The sequence below is a fragment of the Penicillium atrosanguineum genome (genome assembly GCF_028827265.1).
Source record: "Penicillium atrosanguineum strain IBT 20685 chromosome Unknown utg000002l_segment0_segment0, whole genome shotgun sequence".
NCBI lineage: Eukaryota > Fungi > Ascomycota > Eurotiomycetes > Eurotiales > Aspergillaceae > Penicillium > Penicillium atrosanguineum.
In genome coordinates this window covers 1,438,281-1,457,867 of record NW_026623134.1, presented here as the reverse complement: position 1 = coordinate 1,457,867, position 19,587 = coordinate 1,438,281, and the positions used below count along the sequence as shown (strand labels likewise).

The window sequence follows — 19,587 nt, the reverse complement described above, 5'->3', positions numbered from 1 at the left end:
CCCTCTGTTAAAACGACCTTTTTGGAATCTTCGGGTCATCTACACGGGCTTTCTCTATTCTAATTGGTTTTTATACCTTAATCTTCATAGAAGGCAGTTGAGATATAGAAAGGCTGATGTTTCGGGTTCCAAAGTGTCTATATCGCCCATCTAGGCCTTTGAGTCCCTCTCATATTTACAGAGCAGAAGACGGACAAAGGACTTTTAGCATATCTGAGGATATACAGTATGGAGACGATCGGTTTCAAGTTCTAATGCTAAGCTTTTTATTGAAGGACTGGTGATCGACGAAAAAGCCAGATATAGGCAAATGGGCATTGATTTTTGACGTTCCAACAACCGTAGGCTGGCAACGCTCAAATATCTGTGAAGGTTTCAACATTGGCTGAGGAATCTGACTAGTTAGCCTCTTTGACACGGTGTTGAGGCTGCAAGTATATGGATCATGAGCGTGAGATAAATCTCCCCTCTTCGGCGGGACGAAAGGTGTAGCCCCTTCAAGGGCTACGTCAGCTAGTGGAGGATACAAGCCGCCTAGGCGTGGATAGATGTCTGGAACGACAAGTAGTTCATAGTAAGTACCTTTGCAGGAATAACGGGAAAGTACAAGCGAGAATTATGTCGATCAATCTCGTGTAGTTCTACGGTGGCAGCACTCATGATGTTCGCTCTTCCCGAAAATGGGCTGTGATGCATAGGATACTTGCAATCATTTCATATGTACATTAATGCTGAATTTACTTGAAGAAATAGGCGGAGCAAAATTCCATTATGCATAGGATGCCCATCCTGTAATAATATTAGCCTATTAGCACAGTTGAACGTTGATAGAGAACACATACCACAATAAAGAACAGCAAGATTCTTCTCATCAGTTGCCTGCTGAATCAACTCGTTGACAGTAGCAGTGACACTCAGCGTCTTGCTCAGCTTCTTAGCAACCACCGTCAAAGCTCGATCAGCCTCACTGGGTTCGTTCGTTGAGGACTTGTCTGCCTCTCCAGGCAAAACGGGTGGCCCTTCGCTCGTTCCCTGGTTGTCTTGCATCTTCTTCATTCTCAAGGGAGACACAGTCCAACTGTACAGCGGATCGTAACGGAGCACGTTGAGAATGGTCATGATACTGTATGACTCTTGTCGAAGTGCCTCCAGTGTGAACTCGCAACAGCGGCGGAACACGCCCTCGGTCTTCGTAATTCCAAAGCCATCGACCAGGTCTCGTGTGAGTCTGAAAGGCACCACTTCTGGGATTGGTAAGATGCGACCTTGCTCAAAGGCAACACCCAGATCGATGTGCACGACTTCTCCTGTCCTCTCGTCCAGCAAGATGTTGTGTCCATGTCGATCACCCAAGCCAAGAACGTGGCCGAGGATGGAGATGGCTGCAGTACTGCGGGTGTACGACAATCTCTTGCTGAACCAGTCGTCTGGATTGTTGAATTTCTCCATAAAGAAGTACTTCATCACTGGATGGAAATGCTCAGTCACCTGGCGATAGGTCCTGACTCGTTGCTCAAACGATCTAGTCTGCACATCAGCGATGTGTTTTCGGCAGGCATTAGGCTTCATATCCTTGGGGAAGTATCGCTGATGTGCCGGCATCAGATAGTCGTGAAGAGGAATAGTATTTGGAACAAATTCAATGATTCCTGCATTGAGAGTCAAGGGAAGAACTTTGTACGTTCTGATCCCTAGGTTTCGTTGTCGAGTAGGCTGATGGTCTTTGAGAAGACTGCTGACTTGCTCAAAGACTTGCTCCATGATTGCGTCCTGGCGTAGATCATCATTGCCTCCTTTGTACTATAAATGCGTGAGTAAGGCCTTTTTTCAGTAGGGGAGAATAGCTTACCAGCTGTTTATAGCGCTCGCCATTGGTGGCAATGCAAGTCACAATTTTGGGGGCGCTCACACCCGAGGCGATTGTGAACTCGGAATGGAAATTTTGGATCGAGGGGACTTCACTGTAGTCACAATCAACACGCAGCTCGATTTTCATGGTCGGCGGAGGAAGCTTGTAGGTCTCTACGTCTTTCGAAAGACGATCTCCTGTAGAAAGCTTCTTCAAGGGGATCTTTGCGCCCGTTTTGTATTTGCTGCCCGGCTTATCGATTGCGAAGCGGACGTAACTGATGTTCATATTGTGAACTGCAATCCATGTGATCCCTATTTCCTTGTCGTTTTTCAACTTGTCAACGAGCTTGTTGGCAGCTCGAAATCGAGAATGGGATGAAGGATCTTTGCCTCCTTTGGACTTGCTGCTGGCAAAGATTTGATACATGCCATGGAACGGATGCTCTGCACAAATCTTGAATACCAACCCTGTAAGTAGCGACTGAAAATCATCTGAGACATCTAGCAGACGCGAGGAAAGCTGGTTCATCAGAGGTGCAAACTTCCGACTGGGGACCTCACTAATGTATCGCTTGACAGCCGTGTTCGCAGTGTTGCTGTCTGATTTATCAAGCCAGAGCGCGCAAAATCGCAGAGCATCATTGTTGTAAGCATCACTTTCCCTCAAAGCCAGGAGATAATTTTCAAGACACTGCTGCAGAAAGGCTTCTCGACTCCGGAGCAAACGCTGATATTCGCGGTCGTCAAGATCAAACCACTGCTTGGTCTTTGCGCGGAAAATCTTCAAAGATTCTCTTTCTCTGCCCTCGGCAGTCTTCATCATATCTTCCAAGCCCTGCATCTCTTTTTCTTTTCGGTCTCGAAGCTGTTCAACTCGTTTGAAGTCTTCAAGCCCATCTGGATTTAGAAGTTGTTGGTCACAAAACGCGGCAAACCCGTGATAGACTCTTCCGGCTTCTTCTCCCTTCCCAGCCCCCTTTAGCTCCTTGACCGCCGGGTACAGATAGTCTTGAAGGATCGATTCGGGTTTCTCCAGGCGTGCTTCAGCCACATGATCACCCTAAATAACAGATAGTCAGCTTCTAGAGAACAGTTGACATCAATTCCTAGCTTACTAAAGTAACGAGAAGCTCAGCACGACTGATTGGGATCGCTTGTTTGTGCAAGTCCCCCTGTCCTTTGAGGTGCTGTAGCATACGAATCGAGGCTGTCATTTCACCTTGGTCCCAGAGAACATTGGCAAGATCAAACTTCGCAGCCCCTTCAATATTCATACCTAGCTCCGCGCACGGTTCAGAGAGCTTCGAGAGTGTGATTGCAGATTTGAGCGATGCCTGGGAGACCCCATGACTCCTCGTAATTTCCAGCGATTGCCGGAAGACATTTGCTTCGAGGAGTCTCGATACACCGGCGCTTAGGTCCGGCCTCGATTTGAGGAAATCATGTTTCCTAATTGAGGAGAATAGAGCCTCATGCCAACTCAAGATTTCGCCAACCTCATGATAACTACTTCAATTAGTATCCGCATCAAATATCTAGACATTGCGATTGGTGCCTACCTTTCCGTCTTTAGCCAACTGCTTCTTGCCGTGATAGTCTCCCATGCTTCTTGCATTGCCTCGGGCGATGATGACTGAAGGACATCCCTTATTTCGGTCATGATTCCCAATGCTCGCATTGAAGTCCGCAGCTTTTTTGCCGACTGGCCGGTCTCAACCACATTGTTGAGAATCCTTAGCAAGCAATCGTCGATACATAGATTAACTTCTGACAGTGAAGATGATGTATCCAAGCTTTGGAAAACACGGAAGACTGTCGCCGATGGTGAGGAGTTTAATGGCGATACGGGAATATCCCACTGTTGAAGACTTGTTGCCGCCTGCAAGGTGCTATCAAAGGAAAGAGGCGTTTCACCGGAGCTTCCTACAGCGGACAGCATCGTGTTAGCAATTCCTTGCAGGTTCGTCGAGTTCAGGGCTTTCAGAACTCCGTGTGGATTCGCTTTCTCAAACATCTGGACCTCACTGTCGTACTGGGCGCTCTGGAAGAGAAGATTCTTGAAGCCGGAGCACTCGTACTCCAGCCTTTCCATTACCGTGGTCAAAGATGAGCTTTGTTGAATGCCGTAGAATAGATCCGGATCATCAATGTTCTTGAACACATCATGGAGCAGTTCGATGGGTGGCTCGTATTTGGCAACAGATGAGCGACGAGATCCTGAAACGACTCTAGAAGCCTCTATTTCGAGGAAGAGAAGCGAGGTTTTCTGTAAACCGCAGCGATGTGCCGCTGAAGATGCCTCTCCGTAGTCGATATCGAGCCACCGGTCACGTTCCACCATTGTCGATTCCTCCCGCATGGGCTGATTGCGCAGATACAAGATGCAGCTGATAACGAGCCGAGCATGTGCAATTGTCTCTCCGTTTGCTTTGGAAAGTATTTCCTTGAAGACATCAGATATTGATTGCCGAATCGGACCATTCTTGTCGCTCTCAACCAGCAAAGCGTCATGAACTATGTAGGGCAGCATCTGTATCGCCAAATCGGGAATGACAGCAAGAACTTTGCGCAATGAACCAAGAACAGGATCGTCTAAGGTAGCACTGGACAAAGATAGAGAAACGTTACGAGCCCATTCAAATACAGGCAAGCCAGACGCATCAAACTTGGTCTTGTTGGACAGTTCAAGTTCGGCTACTGAGAGTGGTATCTGGGGGCATGCATAGGGACTCCAAATGAAAGCCGGTAATAGTGACTCGGGGATGATCTCAGCGCAGCCTTGGACGTCTGGGAAGTTGGTGATGTTGCTGAGAATGACTTGCAGAGTGCGTTCGATGAGACCTGTCTCAAGATGATCTTGGATTTGCAATTTGTCACAGAGCACTTGTAGAATGTTGGACTTAGAGAAACAAAATGCATCATAGGGCGCAATTGAAACTGGATCGTTGAACAGCCAAAGGTCCTGCTCTCGAAGCAGATTTTCGCTTATCTTGCCAGAAGACGCAAAAGAGCGCCCGATGACTCTAGCGGCCCATAAGCGGTACTCGGGTCCGCCGTTGAACTTGTGCAGTGTACGCCACAACGAAACAGTGAGAGAGCTCGGGTCAAGAGCATTATCAGAGGACTTGGCGCCGTCACCAGTTATTTTTTTGAACTCGGGACACAATAACGAGAGCACAAGATCCGCTATCGGCTTCTGAAGCAAAGGTACTTCGGCGTCCTGGTCTTTAAGCACTTCAAGAACCAAGTCCTTCTCACTTGGGCCACTTCTTGGCCGCTTTGGTGCTGATAACTGCTGAGTAAGATCCAGCATTCGAGAGTAGGGCTCCTGGATCTCGTGATTCCAGTCTGGACTACGGCATTCTTCAGCAAACTGACGGAGCCACGGATGAAATTTTTCCGCATTTGTCAGTGCCGATTCGAAATGACTGTGTTGAGTGGTGCTTGAAAGTGATGACGCAAAAAGCTTGCGAAGCGTCAAAAATGTCACAACACAGATCCCTGCCACCAACTCAGGCTTATTCTCCAAATATCCCTTGCCGGCTTCTAGTAAGTACCAGAAAATCCCCAAGGCATCTTCCGAGCAGTGAACATCGCTCAGAAATGGGCGGAGGGCATGAAGCAGCATTTCGAAAGGATAGCCCTCTAGCATCACTGGACCACATAGGCAGACAAGGATTCTGATTTTCCGAATAGCAGAACACGTGTGAAGAGATCCCAGGGCCGGATGTATTGTTTCCAGTAACGACCGACAAACAAATGATGCTAGTACAGGAGTCCAGATTGACTCTAATTCGAAACCTACTCGTTTGCAAAGGAAATCGAGCTCGTCCAGGAGGTAGCGGGCCCGAAATGAGGGCTGTTGATTTGCTGGCAACGAGCTTTGAGCCGCGCTTTTGCCAGCAATCTTGTTTTGAATATCCAATGCATATTGGAAACTTGGACGTTTTGAAAATGCTCGTTCAATCTGATCATAACGATCCAGGGATTTGAAAAAAATGGCAATGATTTCAGGGAAGCGCTTCTCAGCATGTGTCGTAAAGATGTCGGCACCCAGTAGCTTTCTCATCCGAACTTCTACGCCTTTGGGCTGGCTGCCCGGTTCAGGAGGCGTGGTGATGTCTCGCGCGATGCAGTAGGCCTCGGCTTTGTGGAAAGATGTTTCCAGAAGTTCAGCATGCGAAATTTTGAGATAACTGGCAAGCTCCTGAAGTTCCGACTCCTTGGCCCGCATCATCATTTGCCCAACAACCTCGTCTTTAACGTCGAGCAGCATTTCTTTGAGATCCCCATATTCAAAGATACTGAATGGCATTGAAGTAAACGTCTGTGTTTCCGTCCAAGTGTAGAGTATTTGAGACGCGAAAAGGCGAAACAGCTCAGTTGCATCTCGCAAGCCAAGTGCTTTCGATGCGGATCTCATGCACTTCTGGGCGTATTTGAGAGAGGTTGGTACCTGAGCTGGTGTTTCGAACATGTGATAGATGCATCTGCGAAGTAGAGTGTGCCAGTCAGAGGCTAGTTTAGACAAGACAAAAAGGCGAAGAGCAATGCCTTCAACCCAGTCTGGGTCCCTAGGCAAGCTTCCCAGAACATCGTCAAAGATAGCATCATGGTCTTTGAGAAGGAACCGCTCAAACAAGGAAGGTATGAAGCCCGCAACACTAAATTTGACCTGGACATCGCCTTCCTGGAGGATTGTGAAGAGGCTTGTACGGGGCGACGGGAGTGATTGTTCGCTGCCGTATGAAGGGCGAGCATCAAGCACAGCCTGGATGAGCTCGGACAAGACAATGTAGGTTCTCGGCGAGGCTCTCTTTCTAGCCAGCAGGGCTTCCATGAACCAGCTGTACAGGTCCATGGCTGATTCATTCAGGATTCCATTTTGTTCGTCTGTCCAAGAAGCAACAAATCCGGTCATCATGCCAATGCAGATGCCGTGAGAAGCCTCACATCGCTCCATTTCATATGACTGTAGACATCGTTCGCCCAGGTCTTCCATTACACGAAGTAGGTCCTCCTGGTCCATTTTCGAAACAGCACGATAGACATCGGGTAATACGTGCTGAGCTGACAAGAGGTCTGCTTCATTCAAGCTCGTCAGGTACTCAATGAGGCCCGAAGAATGGTTTTTCTGCGGGCCAGCCCCAGGCTGTGCCTTTAACAAGACGGAAAGCTGAATAGTGATACACCGCTGGAATGTGACTGCGTCTCGAAATAGAGCAATGGACTCCCGATTCATAGAAATGATGCCCTGGTCGGCTGATAATTGATCGCCCTGAGCCGTCAACCGATCATCCAAATCCATGATATCATGCATTTCGGTACTGTCTTGCTTGGAGTCCTTGCGAAACTTCTCGAGCACTTTAGCAAGTGGAGCGATAAGCGACGAGATTCCAGTCCATGCGACGGCGCAGGTGTTTGGTGCCGAGGAAATAAATGGCAATATCGTCTCAAGACAAGGTTGTAAAGAATTTGATCCGTGGGCTGCAAAAAACTCACAAATGCCATTCCACATGAGATGGCAATTCTTGTGAACTTCTTGCATTCGTGGTTCCAATTGCTGAGGAAGACATGCCCCAAACAGAGTAGACACAATACAGAAGGAAGTGAGTATTTGCAGAATGTCTGCAGTAATATGAAGCGATCTGTCTTCAGTCAATGTATTCCAGTTTTGAACAAAAATGTCAGACTTTGATCGCAATAACTCTATGATCACTAAATCATCGGCGTCTTGTCGTGTTGATGTCTCTAGGCGCCATGAGCTTTCCCTACTCCATGGATCGGAGTTACGGAGGTCAGGTGTAATGTTGAAGAGGTACTCTAAAAGGCCTTGGTTCTCATGGAAGAAAAACCACGCCCTTGCTACGGGTCCTGTAGGCCCTGTCTCTTGAAGACGAGGAGGGCTGAAAGATCGATCGGTGCAGGCCATGAAGAGGTTAAGCAAGTCGAACGGGCGCGCAAAGAGAGCTACTTGAGCTGTTTGAACACGATCAGTGACTGAGCCTGCAGAGTCCACCATTAGTAACTTGGAGCATCAAATGGAGACATTGAAAGGTTATACCAATAGTCCAGGCTTCCCTCAGCCAACTACAGATCTGCTTTGAAGCGTTTTGTGCTGACCCGGGGCTTATTTGGGATCTCTTCCGTGCTATTAATGCCCAAAGACCCAAAGACGTATCTGATATTGCAGAGGGGCCATTCAGATTAGCGGAAGACAGCATGGACCGCGTGATGTCGGTCAAAGTGGAATAATCCAGCAGTTCAGCTTCTATTATTGCACTCATGAGCTTGCAAGCGGCTCTAGATGTGACTGAAGAAGAGAATGCTCGGGCTGTGAGGTCCACAGTCCTTGGCCAGTGGCCTTTGAACGCAGCCACTTTCGAGTCAGGGCCTGTTGCAATGCTACTCAGATCGATAAATTAGCTCAAATCAAACCCCAGGAGCACATTCAACGAACCTTGCCAATGCAATCATCGTCCAGGAAGAAATAGCGCCATTGTCATCTATGATGTTAGGAGTAAGTCGCCGGAGGAAAGACTCTTTTCTTTCCACGTTTATTGTGCGTTCAAGGAAAGGTACCAGTTGCAGGGCACATATCTTCCGCGCTCCTATAGCTGCAATCGCATCTCGAAAGATATCCTCGATTCCGGAGTTCAAACGTTGCCTTTTGCCCGAGGCCTCACGAAGTGAGTCCCGGTCTGTTCGATTGGCTGAAATGTCTTCCGACAGCTTCAGCAAGCTCGCGATGACCCAGACCAGAGACCAGTTGTGTTCTGATCGAGAGTACCCTAAGCGAGGTCCATACAGCGGTCGATTCTCTATCTCCGCTGCCTCGTGAAATACCACATCGTCGACCTGCAACAATTCTTTCTCGGGACGTCTCACGTACTCTGAAATAAGGGAGCTGGTGAGTCCCTCGATAGAGCGCTCCAGCGACTCGGAAGGATCTTTTCGAGCTGTATCCGCAAGGACAACTGTGCAGTGCATCAAAGTGACAAGTAACTCATCCTTCAGGCTTTGGAGCTTAGTGACCCACAAGCGTCGAATTACCGGGATGAGGCGCAAGAGAGCTGATCGAGTCATTTGAGACTGATCAAACAACACTTTTGAAACGACTGTATTGATGCTATTGAACGCAAGCTGGTGTGCATTCCCAGCCACCATTGATGTGGATTTGACAAATTCCACAAGCCCATGGAGGATATTTTCGGCAGCAATTTGAACGGGGGCACTTGGGCTTGCAGTCAGAATCTGAATACACACTACAACCTCTCCGATGGCATTCCTATCGCCCACATGTTTTTCTCTAGCTGCTGGAACGGGAGTCATCCTTGCTGGGGTGGAACGGCCATCGCTTGTATCTTCGGCAGCAGATCGATACCCGCTGCGAATACTGAGTTGACTCTCATCACCCTCTTGAAGGCTCAATGCAGTCAGGCAGAACTCAATGAGCTTCTCCCATTCTCCATCTCCAAGATGCTCCGTGTGGGGTGGGTAGCGAAGTAGAGATGTCAGGCATTTGGTATAGTCCACGCTCATGAGCTCCCAGAGGCCTTCTCCGGGAACTGGTATGGTCTCGGTGATATGTTCAATGATGGCACGGACGGTCTTGGTTCTGATATTTCGCAGGAAGGTGTCGACCGCAATCCGCATCACCGACGCACATGCTGACAGGCGTGTAATAGAAGGGCTCTTGGAGTTCGACCGTTGGGCTCGGGCATAACCGGTTTTCTCCGAGGCGACCAGTTGGAAGAGAGACCCAAGAATCTTGAAGCAGGCTTTATCATTGAGATCTAAACTAAAATGGCCCAGTCAGACGTTAGCTGTTGATTGTCATCGGCGCGGTGGGTTTCTTACAGTTTGGAGCTCTGTTTGTTTTGTTGCAGGATATGTTTCAGGTCTGGGTTTTCCATTTAGTACTGGTTTTTCAGATTGGACATCTTCAACCAACCTGCCAGCCCATCACTTCGATCCTTTTGCTTCTCCGATGCCAGGAGCCCGAGTGCCCGGTCAAGAAAGATCTCCCCCATTGTGGCGAGCGAAGCGAAAGCTCTCAGGCTTCCACAACAGCGACAATCCGACCATCCGTAAATGCAGACTTCAATTAGCCATACTCGAATCGACAAAGTCGCACGTAAATCGTTGTTGACGCAGTTGTTTTGTGGAGCGGCAGTATTGCCCAGATGATGACCGCCCGGAATTTTGATCGCGTTCCGCTTTTCTGGAACAAACAGAGCTCAGAGCTTCCCTTCCTACCTCTCTCACCCCGCGCCGACATGGCAGAGCTCCACGATAACCTGGCAGGCCTGCGCGGCCTGTACCAGGATCTCTCTGCCATCACGGATTCTCCCTTCCCCAGCATCGAACGGCTCCGCGTCGAATTGGAGACCCATATTCACGACTTCCGAAAACTCCTAGACAAACCCCCCAAGGCCAACGACAGTCGCCAGAAGGTACTTTCAGGTGCGTATCTACTTAATTTAACGCGGCTTTGTTCATTGCGCACAGGGAGCACGCTGACCCAGGACGCAACAATGTAGGGAAGATCATGGTCGAGGACGTTGAATATGAGATCAATCAGGATTTCCAGCAGGGCACGTTACAGCTGGCCGATGCGCTCAATCTCAACGAATTGGATGCTGCAATGATGTTTCTTGCAGCTCAAGAAGATTCTCAGGTGCTAGACAGACCTCCTGTGATTACCGCCATCATGCGATTCCACGAACGCCGTCATTTCCTTCTCGAGTGTTTGCGCCTTATTTTCCGCGAGTCCTACGCATTCCAACGCGAAGTCACCCAATGCACCATGCAAAATGCCCTCGCCTATATTCTGGAAATTAAGGACAGTCCTCTGCGAAACGCCTCGGAGTTCGCGAGGAAGGGCCTCAAATCAATGGAAGACATCGAGAAATGGCTCTCACTTCTTGGTGACCAGGTTCAAAAAGCTTCCATTGTTGGTGAAGAAGGAGACCGCGACATCATGGAGGCTATAGAGTATCAACGCCAAAGTCTCCAACAACAGCATGAGTCGCTTGGCGCCATTCTTTTCTACATGTTTAAGGGCACATACACAAGTCAGGAGGACTTCCGGGTACTCATCACCCAGTTGAAAAAATTGGAGCGCTTTGATGGGTTGTTGATGCACTATCTTCCCGTCACAATTGCCTCCTTTGTTCAGCACGGTTCTATGGAGGGCAATGTTTCGCAGAAGGAGGCGAGAGACCTGAACTCCGTCATCACCACCGGAAAGGATGGTCTGACTTGGAAGCTCCCAGCCTTCCATGCTGCCATCATTGCCCTGTGGCTGTCAGTATACAGTGGATACTATTTCGATGACGCCCCGAATCCCGGAGTCGATCTCGAGAAAGAGGCTGACGAGCGGACAAAGTTATTTATGACTGCACTCGATGACGGCGCCCTTGACTTCATGCTCGCTGTTTGTTCTTGTGTGAACAGTGAAGAGTGGGCTGATCCCGCGCGAAGTGAGCTCGTGGCGCTTCTTCTGAGGGAGAGTGTCATCTCGTTACCCGAAGCCAACTCGTGTGCCCTTTACATGAAGGAGCTTTTAATGGAAAACTTCGAGGTCTTTGTGGAATTATGCGTTGCGAACATGCCTGACGCAGTTCGCAAGCTTAAGTCCGAAGAGGACACTCAACGATTGGAACAAATCACTGCTCTGAGAGATGGTCTGACAACCAATGTTCATCGCGGCTTGGTGGAGGCTAGAACTCATCTCGAGTCTCTCTTGATGGTCATTTCTTTCGCTTTCGAGCGTCGACAAGAAGCTGCGCAGGAATTCTGGGCCGACCCTGATGGAAATCTTTACGGATTCCTCCAGTGGGCTTCAAAGCGTCAAACTGTCCCCCGAGTTAGTGCCTTCTGTGAGATGCTCTGCTCCATCTCAGAAGGTGAAGAAAACGCTGCAGCTGCTTACAGATTCTTGTCTGAGGAAGACAAGTTCATGGGCTCCAAGCTAAAGCGTTCCACGACAATGAATTGGACACAAATGTTTGCCGAACTCAAACTCTATGCGGGCCGTGTCACTGCCGAGAAATCTACCACGAGCAATACCCCTCAAGGGATGATGCGCAGTCGAAAGCCAGAGCCCGTTGATATGAGCGAGCCAGAGAGTCCAGTCATGCTGACCTGCTATCTTCGCCTCATGGGGCACCTCTGCAAACAAAACGGGGCCATCAGAGAATGGATGTTGCAGAATGAATCTTTTAAGGTGGTTGAAACCCTCTTGACATTGTGCAAGGGGCCGATACCCACTCATCTCCGAGCCACCACGTTTGCCGCGCTTTCAGCCTTGGTGACCGACAAGACATCTGCTCATGGCAACGAGATGTGGAACTCCATTGATCAGTATCTGTCTGGTGCACTGGTTCCTGTTCAAAGCAATAGCAAACCACCATCTCCCCAACAAATGGTGTGGCATGAGCAACAAACTCTGCAGAAAATCGGGGAGAGTTTTGACCAATCTAATGCGTTCATTCTCCTGATCAATACTCTGATCATGCCCGCTTCCGATCTTGCAGGCAACAACTTGGCTCTGCCATTCCCAGAGATCTTGGGAGCAACGTATCGCATGCCTGGTATCGAGCCTTATGTCGACTTCGTTCTGGGTCATGCTTTGTCTCGCAAGGTCCAGGACCTCAATGAATATCAGTCTCGTCGTCTGACGTACAATTGCTTAGAATTCGTTGTGACGAGCTTGAAAAGCTTCAGTGAAGACCTCGTCGCTGTCCTAAGCCAACCTTCCCTCGCCGAATCCTCTCCAGCCGCGTCAGTCCTCTTTGGCTACGTTCGTCTCCATGCCTTTGCTCGGGTTATGGAGTGGCTTTTCAACGAGGATGTTTTAAAGGCTCTGTTTGCAACCAGTCAGCAGGATATTGCCGAGGTCGCTCAAGCGCCGTCCGACTCTGTTCTGGTCCTGACCTTACTTCGAAGTATTGAAGTGATGAACCTAATCATGGATCTTCAGTCGACATATTTCAACGTTGTCAAGCCTTTGGTCAAGGCTCATGCTGGGCCCAACATAACGAATGTTGCAAACTCATCACTTGCTTCTTTTGAAGACAGTGTACTGAACAACTTAACACTAGTGCCCGCTCTTTGCTTATACTGTGGTACGGGTCACGAACAACTGACTGTCACCTCCATGGCGTTGCTGGAGAAGCTTACGAGCTCCCGTAAGTTGAACAAGATGTCGTCACCAGAACTGCTCAAATGGCAATCTTCGAACAAAATTGTCGAGGTGCTTTCCAGTGAGGTGGACGTTGACAGCGTATCCCGCTCCCTTGTCTCACAAATGGATCCGGATCCGAGAGAGCTGGAGTACGGTGCGGAAGCAGCAGGTTATGTTATTCGGGAAAGCCTTCTCGCTCTCTTGAATAGCTGTCTGTCAATGATCACAGATCGTCCTACTGTGGCTCATCTCCTTCTCGGCTTCAGCTGCGTCGGCAACATTCTCGATATTCCATCCGAGGGGTTGTTCGCAAACCAGATGTCTTTGTTGCATGCCATTGTCGGATTTTTGCAGAGATATCCTGATTATATCGGTGGTAGCATCATATCATGGACTGTGCACCTCAAACGCATGGCTTTCGAGGTTCTGAAGCATCTCTGGTCCTCAAAGCTGGCGACTTATTTCACCCTCGGAGAAATGCGTGCTCAGGGTTTCCTGATGAGTATGTTTGCAGAACAACCCATCGTGGGTCCTGATACCGCCTGGAACGGTCTGTCGATTGCGTCGAAGGATTTCTGGTACTGCGATGCTACCTCGGCATTGGCAGAATTCCTACTATATCGCAGTCATCTGTTTGCTTATGCTGCAACTGAGATCCGCTCAGCGGCCAAGATCGGCTCTCCAACACTTCAGACGGACGTCTTGTCAACTCTGCTCGGAAACTCCATCTTGGGTAATGGAGATTCTATCAACAATCCCTCTGTGTTTGATCTGTTCGACTTTGCGGATCTAGATGTTGGTCGCGAAATTGCTATGCCTAAGCTTGCGTTGCTGGATCAAATTGCTGTCGATGCATGTGCTAAGGAAGAAGGTGACTCTTTGATCCTCTATAGTGTCACCGAGGTCGAAGAGTTAATCAAGATTCGGAGACAAGAGCTATCGGCCAGTGGTCCATTCCGTCCTCAGGACGAGGAGCAGTTCCTGGTAGAGGCAAAGAATTTGAAGATGTTCCTTCTCGCCACAAACCAAAGCCGCCAAATCCAACGCAATCGATACCTCGCTCTACGATCATGGGCTGAGCTCATCACGACAATCATCGCCTGCTCTGTCATTGATGACACAAGCCGACCGACCTTCATCCTTCACGCTATTCAAATGGTTCTCCCCAAGATCGAAAAAGCGATCGAGAACGATTCGCCAGAAGCCATCGAATTGGCACGATTGGCGGAGACTTTGGTTGGCAAGCTTGCTTCCGATATCTCTACAATCCCTGCTTCCCGAAGTGGCGATGTCATTGACGAAAAACTTCATCAGCTTTTCCAAGTCTCTTCTCGTGGTATCACGCTGGCAACCGGCAATGTGGAATTGAGAGAAATTTTATACAGCATTTGCTCTCTCTACATCACCCGCATTACATCTTCGGATGAGACTCACGACGGCCTGCGACGTCACAGCCAGCAAGTTGTCAAGGCATCCGGTCCGGGCCTCATTGAGACGATTTGTGATGATGCATACACTGGCCAAGAAACGTGTCGAGCTGCGGCTCTGCTACTGCTGAACTGTCTTGCGATTCTGGACAGCCGGACTGACTGCATCTTGGCTGAGGCGATCTCACAGTCCAACTATCTCAGTCTGTTCTTGGATGCAGTCAGATCACTGCCCCTCGAGTTGCGAAATGCCGAGGCAGCAGGTATGTTATCTCCTTTGACATTCAGGCTTTCATCGTTGCTAATTCGTTCTATTTCCAGACACCATCGTTCTACTGGCATACTACGAGTCTTTACTCGCTCTTCTTCAACAGCTGTGCCAGACTAAGAACGGAGCCATTTCAGTTCTCAAGTCTGGTCTTTTCGAGTCGGTTCGTGACTCGCAGCTTTTCGCTGCTGATCCGGATATCGGCATCGGTGCGCTCCCACTTTCAATTTCATCCTGCTACCCAACATTCGCTGATATTAACAGGCATTGATAACCCCGACGCCCTTCGAAAGTATTATGATCTTCTCCTGTCCGTGATTCGCGTGATCGTCTCGGCAGTCTTCTCTCGTGGGACCCACAATGAACAGATCAAGGCTCAAACAGTGACATTCATCGCTGAGAACCGGCCATGCATGGTGGGAGTCTTCAAGCGATTTGCAAAGATTGGAGGTAGTGCCCCCTCCGATCACCAAGGCACCCTGTGCGAACTCGTCAAGTCGTTCATGGCCCTTGTGGCCGCTACCGAATACCTAAATGTGTGTATTCCTTGTATTCCTTCATTGGGTCATGTCTCGCTAACTTTGGCATAGTTTGAAGATCAGGAAGTGCAACAAAGCGCTCGGCCCACGCTTTTTTCATGAGCTTATGGATTCGGGTTTGATTGGGTGGTATGGCGTGTAACATAGATGCGGAGTGCAGGCTTCTTGCGGAAGGTTGAGCGATTTGCAGTCTCTTATCATAAATGCATCTCAGGTTAGGCTATAACCTTGCAATGATCAACGTTTTAAGCAATTTCAATAATTTGATATCGTAGAGCTTGCATACCTGGGTACGTACGTGAGGGGTTCCCAACGCCAGGTGAGCTCTTAGTACTTAATATATATTCAGATGGTCCACGCGCGTACTTGAGCACTTTGATTCACACGGGAACCTTGGAAGTATCTCACCTACAGCGGTCTTGTTAACGAATAGATGTAGGTAAAATCAATTACCTAGGCAGTCCATGAATAAACTGGAACCAAAGAAACCCAACCTTTACATAGCCCATGGTAATCGTGAAGTGCCGGAGCTCCTATCTTATCGCCATGCGGAGCCAGGTTCGAAGGGAGAGCAACGTCAATTCCCCTCAACAACACCCGAACTCCGCCCTCCTCCCCCCGCCCTGGTGGTGATGCTCGATCAACACTTGCGATTTATCCCTTGCAAAGAGTTCCTCAACTAGTGTCGGACTGAACCGGGTAGATGCAGCAGCACTCGAGCGGCGACACCGAGAGGAGCGGTAAGCGCAAATCGATCGGCAAGAGGAAGCTTTCTGATCACGGAGAGCCATCGCAGCCGCAGTCCCAGAGGACCATCTCTGAACTCCTGTCGACGAACCGCCCTCGGGATATCCTGCCGTCAACCAACTCCCCGATCTCCAAACGCTCCCGTTATTCCCTCTCTCCCTCGCGCTCATCTTCAGCTCTCCCAGTCTCGCCCACCAAGATGTATAACTTCTCCGGCTCGCCACCCAAGAACGGGGCTGCCTTCGGGCGGAGCGTTCCAGCTTTGAATCCCCCCTCAGTCAAGCCGCAAGCATTGAATTCGAACGCTCGACAGAACAACTTCAGTCCCCATGCCGGTGCCAAGAAGCTCGTTGTCAAGAACCTGCGCACCGGACCTCGGGTCAGCCAGGAGCCATATTTTGACAAGACCTGGGCGCAGCTCGATGCGGCGTTGTCAGCTATATTCGAGGGCAAGAAGCCGGATATCTCCTTGGAAGAACTATACAAGGGCGCCGAGAACATCTGTCGGCAAGAGCGGGCCGCCCTACTGGCCAAGAAAGTCCAGGAAAGGTGCAAAGATTACGTTGCTGGAACCCTACGTGACAATCTGGTGAAAAGAGCAGGTGGTGGGACCAACATCGATACATTGCGGGCAGTGATCGAAGCATGGTCGGCGTGGCATTCACGACTAGTAAGTGACTGGCATTTGTCAAGGACATCGATGGGGAACTAACGTGTGAGCAGGTTACTGTTCGCTGGGTTTTCTATTACCTGGATCAATCCTTCCTCCTGCATTCCAAGGAGTTCCCAGTGATTCAGGAAATGGGACTAATACAATTCCGCTCCTACATATTCGCGGACCGGAGCCTCAAGCCCAAGGTATTACAAGGTGCTTGTGACCTCATTACTGCAGACAGAGGTGGGGAAGGATGTGGAATGCCCGATCCTGCTTTGCTGCGGGCTTCCATCGATCTTTTCCACAACCTCGATGTCTACAATAGTGATTTCGAGCCTTTGTTCATTAACGAAACCGAGAAATTCGTTACTGCTTGGGCTCAGCAGGAAACTGCAGGATACTTGGCATCATATGTTGCAAATAGCCACGGATTGATTGAGCGTGAAATCGAGCGCTGTGCGCTATTCTCTCTCAACCAAAGCACAAAGCAAAAGCTATCAGAGCTTCTGGACCGAGTTTTGGTTTCTGAGCAGCAAGATGATCTCCTTGCAATGAATGATGTCCTTGGCTTGATGCGATCAAGTAACAAGAGCGCTTTGAAGCAGCTCTACTCTCTTCTCGACCGGAGAGGCCTGACCAACAAGTTGAAACCGGCTTTCAATACTTTCATTATGGAAGAAGGGTCCAGCATCGTATTTGACGAAGCCAATGATTCAGAAATGGTCGTACGCTTACTCCGGTTCAAACAACAGCTTGATGCTACCTGGGCAGAAGCGTTTAATCGGGATGATGACCTCAGCCACGCTCTTCGTGAGGCCTTTGCCAAGTTCATGAATATTGAAAAGAAGTCTGAATCTAGCGGTGGCACGGACAATACAAAGACTGGCGAGATGATTGCCAAGCACGTCGATCGACTGCTCAAAGGCGGGTTGAAGGTAATGACAACCGGTGTAGTCGGCCAGGAGGATGTTACAATGGCGGATGAAGATGCTGAGATCGACCGGCAACTTGACCAAGTCCTTGATTTATTCCGATTCGTGCAAGGAAAGGCAGTGTTCGAAGCATTCTACAAGAACGACCTGGCCAGGCGTTTGTTGATGGGAAAAAGCGCCAACGACGACGCTGAGAAGAGCATGCTCGTGCGACTCAAGAAAGGTGGGTGTATCATCATATCCTCCTGAATTGCTATGGTTCTAACTCTCCCAGAATGCGGTTCAAGCTTCACGCATAACCTGGAATCGATGTTCAAGGACATGGACGTGGCGCGTGACGAGATGTCAGCTTACAATGAGGATAAGATTATGAGAGGCCGTTCGTCCGTTGATTTGCACGTCAGCGTAATCTCTGCTTCTGCGTGGCCATCGTACCCCGACGTCCCGGTGACAATCCCACCGATCGTCGCATCGGCTATCGGCGATTTTGAGAAATTCTACAGCAAAAAGCACACAGGCCGCAAGCTTCAATGGAAGCACCAGTTGGCGCATTGCCAACTACGTGCTCGCTTCCCCAAGGAAAAGGTCCCGAAAGATCTGGTCGTCAGTTCCTTCCAGGCCATCGTGCTGTTGCTGTTCAATGACGTTGCCGAGGGCGACAGCATGAGCTATGCTGACATCAAGGAAGCGGTGGGGCTATGTCAGTCTGTTCGATATGCTTCAAACAAAATAGCGCTAACTTCATCAACAGCGGATCCGGAGTTGAAGCGAACTCTGCAATCGCTCGCCTGCGCCAAGTATCGAGTCCTGACGAAGAACCCTAAGGGCAAAGAAGTCAACACAACAGACCAGTTCTTGTGGAATGCAGGTTTTACCGATGAAAAGCGGCGCATCAAGATCAATCAAATTCAACTGAAGGAGACCAAAGAGGAGAACAAGACAACGCATGAGCGGGTAGCGGCAGACCGGCACTACGAGACGCAGGCGGCCATTGTGCGGATCATGAAGGGCACCAAGGAGCCGATTACGCACCCCGAGCTGATTGCGGAGGTTATCAAGGCGACCCAGCATCGCGGCGCACTCCAGCCTGCCGATATCAAGACCAATATCGAGAAGTACGTATCCCTGTTCCCGCATCTGGCGAGTTCTTTTTCTAACCTGGTCCACCTGCAGACTAATCGAGAAGGACTATATGGAACGGGTCGAGGGCAACAAGTACAGCTATGTGGCATAGACCTTGTGTATCTATCATTCACCGAATAATCCCCGAGGCGAGTATCTGGAATTGCCGTGGAATCAAGAACTCCGTAGTGATTGCCGCCACCGCCCAGTCTCAATTGAAATATGCTTTTCATCTTTTCAGCATTTGAGTTTGTTCCAAGTATCTATCTACACCAGCCTTAGCCCGCCTAGGCATGCCTTTCAAATGTTTTCAAACAATGTTCTCCACGGACCTCGGAAGGAAAATGGAATATCGGGGTAGCCCCGGGCCCACAGCGTATCCATGCCGCGGATCGGCCGCTTTGCCCCGGGAGGGGTGGAGGTTTGTCTATAAGCCTCGGTGTAGTCTCTTTTCCAAAAAGGGATTGGTGAAGCTATGACTTGAATGAAAAATGGAAGTGAATTGATGCCAATTTCCCGTAATTAAGGGTCAAAAAGAAGGCTAATTGCCACCGGGAAGCTATAGGATTCTGTGCAATGAACCCCCACATCACGATCTGACAACAGATCCATCGGGCCCCATAAATCCTGGAGCGAGGCCTTCCTGCTGGTCCCATGATGCGTCTATGCCTCCACTTTGCCCAGACCCCTACCCATGCTGGGTAGCTCTCTTAAGGCACAATGTTCAGTCCAAACATCTACGGTCGCCATGCCGGTTCTCTGATTCTTTTTTTTTTTGCGGGTAGCGAAGAACGGCACCATGATCAAAGTGATGGGAGGTGCGCGGAACCCCCGGGTAGCGTTCGAGACAATTGG

At 49.5% G+C, this 19,587-nt stretch overlaps 3 protein-coding genes across 3 annotated transcripts; 2 read left to right on the top strand and 1 right to left on the bottom strand.

Moving 5' to 3' along the window:
- Window positions 1-769: 769 nt before the first annotated feature.
- atmA (DNA-binding protein kinase TEL1) lies at window positions 770-9,884 on the bottom strand (the record flags this gene model as incomplete). Its single annotated transcript, XM_056882349.1, has 9 exons — window positions 770-789; window positions 843-1,800; window positions 1,850-2,911; window positions 2,967-3,357; window positions 3,411-7,857; window positions 7,916-8,256; window positions 8,312-9,652; window positions 9,712-9,754; window positions 9,806-9,884. The coding sequence occupies 9 exons, from the start codon at window positions 9,882-9,884 to the stop codon at window positions 770-772; spliced, it is 8,682 nt and encodes a 2,893-aa protein (XP_056744190.1).
- Window positions 9,885-10,130: 246 nt separating this feature from the next.
- On the top strand, window positions 10,131-15,327 carry N7443_002292 (nuclear pore complex Nup192/Nup205 family protein; the record flags this gene model as incomplete). Its single annotated transcript, XM_056882348.1, has 4 exons — window positions 10,131-10,317; window positions 10,380-14,732; window positions 14,791-14,946; window positions 15,002-15,327. The coding sequence occupies 4 exons, from the start codon at window positions 10,131-10,133 to the stop codon at window positions 15,325-15,327; spliced, it is 5,022 nt and encodes a 1,673-aa protein (XP_056744189.1).
- A 652-nt stretch (window positions 15,328-15,979) lies between these two features.
- On the top strand, window positions 15,980-18,844 carry N7443_002291 (cullin family protein; the record flags this gene model as incomplete). Its single annotated transcript, XM_056882347.1, has 5 exons — window positions 15,980-16,693; window positions 16,747-17,833; window positions 17,885-18,310; window positions 18,362-18,725; window positions 18,784-18,844. The coding sequence occupies 5 exons, from the start codon at window positions 15,980-15,982 to the stop codon at window positions 18,842-18,844; spliced, it is 2,652 nt and encodes an 883-aa protein (XP_056744188.1).
- Between the last annotated feature and the right edge of the window lie 743 nt (window positions 18,845-19,587).